The sequence below is a fragment of the Apis dorsata genome, unplaced genomic scaffold (genome assembly GCF_000469605.1).
Source record: "Apis dorsata unplaced genomic scaffold, Apis dorsata 1.3 scaffold_269, whole genome shotgun sequence".
Taxonomy (NCBI): domain Eukaryota; kingdom Metazoa; phylum Arthropoda; class Insecta; order Hymenoptera; family Apidae; genus Apis; species Apis dorsata.
The window spans coordinates 38,290-47,342 of NW_006263547.1; the positions used below are offsets into that span (position 1 = coordinate 38,290).

A 9,053-nucleotide genomic window follows, 5' to 3' on the forward strand; every position below is an offset into this window, starting at 1 on the left:
TTCTATATTAATTTTTTATATCATATTTGACCATTAAATTAATTTAATATTAATAATAAAAAAAATATAAATCTATTATAAATTAGCAAATTTTTTTTCTATGTATTTTTTTTGTTTGATATCTTAAGCTGCATAGACTGAAAAATCATCATTAGAAATATTATATCCTGATATTCGAATAATTTTAATAAAGAGATATAATTGTTCAACTTTTAAAATTAATAATTTTTATTAATGTATTATTATTTAACTTAAATTTTATATTATATCATTGTTAAAATATAGTTTGATGACAATCGATTGATTTTTAGGATACAATATTTCTTGTGATTGTATTTCAGTTTTTTAATATCTGCATTTTTTCATTTTTGTATAATATTTTAATAATTTTGTTTGTTTAAAAATTTTTTTGTAATTTTTTATAACAACAAAACGAAATTGGAATAATAAATATCATGTGCATAATAGATGAAAAAAGATATAAAATAAAAAAAATATTGTAATGAATTTCATAATAATTCAATTTCATAATTTTTCATAATTTTAAAAATATATATTTGATTATTAATTTTTACATTAATAATTTTTTTTTTAATTCTTTTGATAAAATATTTACTAAATATATTAATACATTATAAATACTTAAAATTTTATCACTTTATTTAAATTTTTTATATTTTAAAAATTTCTATAATGATATCATTGTATAAATACCATTGTTATACTTTTTTTTTCATATTTTAAACAAACTTTTCTTAATGTAATTTGATTGTAATTGTGAATCACATATAATGGATTTTGGACAAAATACAAACATTTATAAAATAATAATTTAAAAAAAATTATTATAATTTAATATTTAATTATATAATTTACAGTTATAATAATTTAATTTTACATAAAAATGCTTGTCAATATCAAATTCTAGAATTTAAAATTACAATGCTTGAAATTATTTTTTTTCAATAAATAACAATACTGAAATGAATTTAATACGTTTTGATTCGCAATGTTTCATAGTGCATCAAATACATGTTTTGTCCACATTCAAATTAATAAAAATATTTCATTTCAGTTAATTATCTTGAATTTTTATCGAAATCATGAGTTATATTTAATAATATATATTTAATGATACAATTATATTATATTTCGAATTATTTTAAATTATATTCGAGAATAAATATAATAATATCTTCATATATTTTTAAGTTAAAATTCAAATTATAATCATAAAAAAACTTTATACAAGGACTTTATAAATGATATGTGAATGTTTGTATACATAAAAAAGTGATTTCATTAATAGCATTTTATCTATAATAACGCAATTATATATTAATAATACATTCGATATAAAAAACTGCTATAACTATTTTTATTCAATACTGTAAGTTATAATTTACATTATTATTCTTTCTACATTATTATAAATAGAGTATAAATAATAGAATCTATTTTATCTGGAACTACTATAGATATCGACTTATATTTTATTTTAAATTAAATGATTCAAATGGACTATTTAGAATGAACTATTTAAAAAAAATTTTGAAAGTAAAAGTATTATTTTATATTTCATTAATTCATATTTGAAGTGCTCTTTAGATAACGTAATTAGATACAATTTATAAATTATAACTGTATCTATTATAGATACAAAAAGTATTTTTCATAAATATTTATAAGAATATTTTAATAAATTTTAATAATTATTAATAATTAATTAATAATAAATTAGAAAAATATTCAAGTAACATAAAATTAAATGAAATTTTTATACACCAATAATTGTTTTCAATCACTTGATTTAGAAAAAATCAAATCTATATCTATAGCAATATTTTCAGAGAAAAATTATTCTATTATATTATATTTATATTAAACATCATATATAATGTCCTGGATAAAGTCGTGAATAAGTTATTATATTATCATTATCATATTATATTATTATATTATATTATCATATATTTAAAACAAAATTTTTTAAAAATAAAATAATTTTGTATATATAACATGAGTCAATTTGTACATGATCAATTTGTACAATGCATGATCATGTCATCAATGTAGATCATATTATCATTACCGCTATTAAAGATTTTTTATGATAATAAAAAATATAAAATATAAAATAAAATATAAAAAATATAAAAAATATAAAAAAATAGAATTATATATAGGCTTAGACATAATCTTGAGAGCATAATTGAATATTATAGCTCATCAATATTATTAGAAATCTTTAAGTGATTAAAAATATAAAAGAATAAAATTATACATGGACTTATTAGATTTTGGCATAATTATAAATTATTATTTTTAAATTAATATTTATAATACTTATAATAGGAAGAAAAAGTAAAAAAAAAGTAAAAAATTTCATAGAAGTAAACAATGTATTCTGCATCTACACTAAAATTTCTTTTATGAAATTATAAGACATGTTCTTCTATATTTTCATTTTCTTGATCGGAAGAATCCGAATCTTGAGCTAAGTATTTTTGAATTTGACGATGTGTCATATCTTTCGTTTCAGGCATAAAGAACATTACTATAACTGACATAAGACAACATACCGAGAGAAAATAAAATATCCAATCGATTTTAAAATTTATATCAACAATAGTACAAAAAATTAATGTTAAGAAAAAATCAAGTAGATCACCAAAAGTTTTAATAATAAGAGTAGCAAAATTTTTTATTTCTGGAGTAAATAGTTCGTTTATGAGAATGTCGGATAATGAGCCCAAGCCTAAATAATATACTACTTGGAGCAAGGACATGAAGCAAACAGGAAGAATATCCATCGTGATTTGTGGCATATTATTATTAACAAATGTAAAATAAAGTGCCATGATAAAAAATGTATATGAACATCCAATTGTACAATATATTAAACGTATACGTTTTTTTATAATGTGAGCCGTTGCGGTAGATAAAAGGGCACTTAAAAATGCAATGCTAAAAATTATAATCATCATTGCGTTCACATTCATTTTAACTCCTGCTGCTTCAAGCAATATTGGAAGATATTGCATAATAAAGTAATATCCTGTAAAATTTTGTGCTACAGTTATGGAAAACATAATAAATGTAGCTTTTATGTTATTTTTCAGATATAGTAATCGTAACTTTCCCCACAAGGTATTTCTATTTATATTTAAACATCGACTATTTTTTGGCCTATATGAATTATTCTCATTCTCTGCACGTTTGTGTAGAAGCGAGTCCAATTCCCTTCTCGATTCATAGGGATCAAGAATATCTTTAAAAAATGATATTGATTTAATAGCTGCAGTTCTATCACCATTTTTTGCCAAGAAAACAGGACTTTCAGGAAGAAAAATGATTAATGGAATAAACATTAAGGATAAAATTAAAACACTAGTTGTGAGCGTTAAATAAGATACAATATATCCTATGACACTGATTATCAATGATCCAAGAACTATACTTGGTATTGTCAGTGTGTTCAAGATATTACTTATATAAGGATCCGTCACATCCAATACGTACATAGGAAATGCTTTATATGCAATACCAATACCTGTGCCATGAGCTCCTCGAGCAACATGCGCAGCTTGTGATTCGCGTCCGTATATTAAGGTAAACCAGCCAAAGATAAAAAGTAAATCGGCCAATATGAGGCCTTTTTTAGGGCCGAAAGTATCAATTATAATATCACCTATGAATCGACCAAGTGAAATTCCAGTTAATAACATAGAAACAAGCCATGCCAATTCGTCATTTGTAATATAGATTGGACTATCGCTGAGGCCGGTTCTTAGTTGAGGGATAGTTACGGTATACCATCCATATATACAACCAGCCAATATCATGATGTATAATCCTGAAATAAGAAATATTTTAGCAAGAAGAAAGAGTTTAATATAGATAAAGAAAAAATGATATCACTACAAAGTAATGTAAGACGGTTCTGGGATGGATGTTATCATGCAGATAAGATTTGTAGTTTTTAATGGGTAAAATTCTATACTCTTTTCAAATTTTCATCATAGAATTTTTTGAAAATTTTTACGATTTTCCTCGTTAAAAAAAAAAATACAAGAAAAAAACATATATTAAAATTTATATATTTTCAGCGTTGAAATAATAAATGGAAACATTTATAAAATAAAATGATTAAAAAATATATAGCATTAAATATTTATAAATGATTATTTTTCATAAATTACAAAATACAATTAATTATATTTAATATATAATATAAATAATTAAAACAATATTATTTATTAAAAAATAGTAATTAAACTATTCTATAAATAAATAACGATACTCATTTAGTGAAGAAAATAGAATATAATTTCATAAGTTTCATAAAATTACAAGTGATGAAAATTTCGATATTCATTAATGTAAGATAAAAAATAAAAGACTGACCACAACTTATTGCTACCCATTGTCTAGTTTCTCTTCTTCTTCTACTACGTATAAAATCTCTTAGTTCTACATTTTCTCTTTCAGAACGTATGAATGTTCTTTGCTATAAGATAAATTATATGATTGTATGAGATAATCATATGGTAATAGTAGTTATATATATTGCATTTTTGAAAAAAAAAAGAAGAATTACTAAATCATTCTTTTTTTTAAAAATTAGTTTCATAAATCAATCTATATGTTACATACTAGAAAAATTATTAAAATAAATAATGCGGAACATCTCATTCTCATAATTTTAAAGGAAATTAATCAATCACTAAATATATTATTAGTAGACAGATAAACCAAATTTGAATTTTCTGTTACAAAAATTATCATGTATGAATTTGTGTAACATTTTAAACAAATAGAAAATTACTAATTTATTATTCTATAACATTTTTTATAATATTATCTATAATTATATACTTATATTAATGTATTATTAAGCAAAATACTTACGAATCGCATCCGACAAGCCATATTTGCAAATATTAATTATTTTTTTATATAATATTTTTTATATAATAATTTTGTAAGAATTTTAAACACTTGATGTCTATTTTTCAATTTATATAATGGAAATAATTAATCACAATATGATTGATGAATAATTTATTATGTTTAAATTTATCATAGATAAGAATATATTCTAATTAATGTTTTATCGTTAACAATTTCTAATTTCTAATCTTCACGATAATTTACTTCGAATTTTCAAATAATAATGATTCTCTTATAGGTTGTTCTTATAGGTTGTTTCACTTTTATACATATAATATAACTTTGATATTACCTCGATAGATAAACAATTCTTATATACTTTAACGTTAGGAATTAATTTCAAATATCTTGGTATACAAATTGTATGTATATAAAAAAAGTTTCTATTTGAAAAACATTTCGTTCGCATGTGATCATAATTATATAAATATAATGAATTACAAAAATATTATTTTACTTAGTATAAAATATGATTATGCAGTATTTATAAAATAACAAAATCTTTGTTCATCAGAAGATTTAAATTATAAACAATTCTGTATTGAAATAATATTACAATACAATCTCGTTTGCATTGTAATATATATAATTCTGAATTCATTATTTTGAATTCATTATTATAATTAATTATTGAAAATATAAATTAATGACAAAATTTACTTTTATCATATTAATTATCAATATAAATCTTTGTATGTTTTTTGTCTTTTTACGTAAAATTTAATTTTTAAATGAATTTATATCTATTTTGTTATCTAAAAATTTTTTCATTTTTAATAGTTTTATTAGTTATATAAGTCATATTTTTATTTGTATGGAGTTACATCTTATACAAGTAATATGCTTATATATCTCCATTATGTGTTATCTCTTTAATATGTAAATTGTATTCATAATCAAAACGAACGGATTGTGTTAGACGCGTCTCAGTTTCATAAATAATCATCTCAACGAGCGCGAATTAATTTATGCAATTGGCACGATCAATGTCGAGAACATATTACAGCAATTCTTGACTTATTTGTTCTATTATTCAATGTGTTTTATATCTTATAAAGAAAAAACTGCATCAATTATACGATATTTGAATCATTTTTCGTAAAAGATTCAAAATACTTGTAAAAGAATTAATAAAAATTAAAAAAATTTATCAATTGTTAGAAAAAGATGTGATAATAGCGGCCAATATTATTATTAATGAATGAATTAAAATGAATTAAAAATATTTAAAGAGTTTAATTTTTGTTATTGTTATCATTTTTTTATGCTTATAAAATAAAAAGTATTATCTAAAACATTAATTCTAACTAATGAATTTTTTATTTTATTCTTGATTATATGTTTTTTTCATGTATGATTAAAATCATTCTTTTAAACTTTAACATGTAAGTACTTACACGGCTTTCAATTAACGATAATCTGATTAAGACCAATTGTGTAGGCACGACCGCCTGTTCGTTAATCGTGCTTGAATAAAGCTGATTACGAACAGTAGAATAAATAGTTACAGTTGATTGCAAGAATTGTAAGTTTCGCGAACACCTCTAAGACTTAGATAATACTTACGAACGTATATTTTTTCGAACGAAGAAAAATATCATTCAAAGTGTTCGTTATATTGAAATTAGTTTTATCAGTATGCTTATTTTTATGATTTGAATTTTGATCGTGAAAGAGAGAATGAAATTGAAATTATTCATTAATAATAATTTAAAATTAATTTTTTGTTAAATTTCCCCAAAAAATTGTTATTATGAAATATTTGAAATATAAATAGTAGATTAAAATATATATAATAGAAAACAAGGAAAAAAAATTATTTTTAGTAAAATTTATAATATCCTATGTGTAAATAATATAATGAAATATTAAAAAAAAAAATTTTAAAACATAAAATCGCGAATTATTCTGCATATTTAAAATGGTAAATAATAATTAAAATTTAAAAAACTAAATTGTAATGCAAATATTACAGTAAGCAAACATCTAGTTTTATCAGACTTAAGTGCAGCGATAAGGTTCGCATTTATATATATATATTGTTCAACAAATTTTATGTCTTTTAAATAGAACATTCATAATTCATATAAAAATAAAAATTCGAATATTTTGTGTTAAAAAAATGATTGATAAAATAAATAAAAAAGTGTAATGGTGTAATTAAAGAAAATTAAAATTTAATGCTGTGATAACATTTAATTTTGAATAACTGAATATAATGTACATGATATGACTGTAAGATATGATCTCATGGAATGTGATTATGTAAAAGGTGTCACTTGAAATAACAATATCAAAATATGTAAAATTAAATTATTAGTGTTTTTAAAAATATTAATAATAACAAGTAAAAAAAATAATACGAAGACTTTATTTTCAAGTGGTTTCTATTATGAATGTAAGTATACACGTCATTATTATTTGCATGATATGCACTATAAGTAATATTATATTGTATAAGCTATTGCATCTTCTTGTTAAATATGCAAAAATAATTTTTAGAATTACAATCTCTATAACAATATAATCACAAATTTAAAGTTTTTACGAAAAATATATAAACTTACATTTAAATTTTAAAAATATAATTTTATATAAATATTATATATTTAAGTATTATATATTTAAGTATTCCAATGGTATATTTTGATATTCTAACCTTGATTAAATTACAATATAACATAAATATCACAATCTTCATTTAAAAAACATATATTTAAATTTATCAAGTTGAAGATATTTCTGCTTTTATTGTATTTATCAGCAAAAGTCGCCATTTGCTATATCATCGAAACACAGAACTGTAATAATAGAATAATAATTAAAGTAATAAATAAGACACAAGCAAAGTATCTTATGAACAATATGCAGAATAGATTATATAGTAAATTTCATTGTATTTAAAAAATTTGCCCTATAAAGTATTTACAAACGCGTTCTCTGACCTAAAGAGAAACCACGTTGGCGCCTAGTATATTTATAAATGAGATCGGTAGTGGGAGGACGACTAGTAACGTGACATTGGCAAATCAAGAAATAGAGAAAGGAGAAAGAAAACAAAATTAGTTAAGAATGTAAGTAATCAAGAATGTGTCGGTAGTTTTGCGTTTTTTGTGTGATTTAATAATTCTCAACGGGAATATGTGCAATTGTATAATTAGTGAAATTAAAAATAACGAAACTAACAAGTCAACAAACGTTAATTTTATTATAAATACAATTCAATATCGAGATTCATTTTGGTTACATGATTCTACATGCAAGAGATCCAAAGTGTCATGACAGAAACTATGGATGTATTGGTGAGTATTGACTAGTACATCTTTGCATTTAGCCATTTATTCAAATTTCTTTGTAAAAAATACTTATATTTCGGAATTGGATCAGGTTATGTTATTAACCATGATGCTACGCGCGAATGACTGATCAAAAGCGCCTGCGTGTATGCGTTTACGCATTCGCATATGTAGTATATACATAAAATGCTACCGATCTTAAATTTTCTTTTATTGCAATTATTTTTTATGGATATGTTTATTTTCAAAAATAATTTTATAATTTATAAAGTTTATATATATATATATAATATAATAATTATATGAGCGTTGAAATATTATTATATATTTTTATTATTTCATAGATCATATAATTCTTTGATATAATATAACCGTATGTTATACATTTGATATTATGAGATTAAATTTCATCTTCAAAGGAGAAAATATATCCAGTGTAAAATATATTAATCATATGTTTTTATTTATCGAAGCCTATTTAAATTTTTATGACTTATTTAAATTTTAAATTTAAAAATTTTTTAAAATTTAAAACTTGTTTTCGAAGTAGATACTCAGCGGATTTTTATGAGCAGCGAATTAGTTCAATAAATATTGTTTATAAACAAATTGAAATTAATAAAAAATAAGTTTATACATAAAATTACTTAATTTCTAAATATCAATATTTATATACTATAATTAATTTCTAATTATTTTTATTATATTATAATTTCTAATTATTAATTTTTCTATTAAAAGAAAAAAATTATATTAATTTTAAATAAAATATATATTTTTTTATTTTGTAACTCTTTAATTTTT

At 20.8% G+C, this 9,053-nt stretch overlaps 2 protein-coding genes across 3 annotated transcripts in view; one reads left to right on the top strand and one right to left on the bottom strand.

Moving 5' to 3' along the window:
• Positions 1-2,391: 2,391 nt before the first annotated feature.
• LOC102676052 (facilitated trehalose transporter Tret1-like) lies at positions 2,392-6,538 on the bottom strand. Of its 2 annotated transcripts, none has more exons than XM_006616598.2 (3): positions 6,351-6,538; positions 4,408-4,510; positions 2,392-3,856 (listed from the first exon to the last, which is right to left on the bottom strand). In XM_006616598.2, exon 3 carries the CDS (start codon positions 3,843-3,845, stop codon positions 2,439-2,441), a length of 1,407 nt encoding a protein of 468 aa, XP_006616661.1. In that variant the 5' UTR covers positions 3,846-3,856; positions 4,408-4,510; positions 6,351-6,538; the 3' UTR covers positions 2,392-2,438. The 2 variants fall into 2 exon arrangements, with proteins under 2 accessions (XP_006616661.1, XP_006616660.1); XM_006616597.1 differs by lacking the exon at positions 6,351-6,538 and adding an exon at positions 4,912-5,063.
• A 326-nt stretch (positions 6,539-6,864) lies between these two features.
• Positions 6,865-9,053, top strand: part of LOC102675730 (facilitated trehalose transporter Tret1-2 homolog) — a 5,165-nt gene continuing 2,976 nt past the window's right edge. Inside the window, 2 exon segments of the mRNA XM_031510885.1 lie at positions 6,865-7,351; positions 7,905-8,255. Coding sequence (XP_031366745.1) covers positions 8,211-8,255 — 45 coding nt within the window. The 5' untranslated portion in view covers positions 6,865-7,351; positions 7,905-8,210.

Bases quoted from the DNA above. Each gene is read 5' to 3' on its own strand.
- LOC102676052 (XM_006616597.1), bottom strand. From the start codon at position 4,932: ATGGCTTGTCGGATGCGATTC. The intron at 4,511-4,911 runs GTAAGTATTTTG...TTTATCTTATAG, and splicing joins TGGCTTGTCGGATGCGATTC to CAAAGAACATTCATACGTTC. The intron at 3,857-4,407 runs GTCAGTCTTTTA...TTCTTATTTCAG, and splicing joins ATGGGTAGCAATAAGTTGTG to GATTATACATCATGATATTG.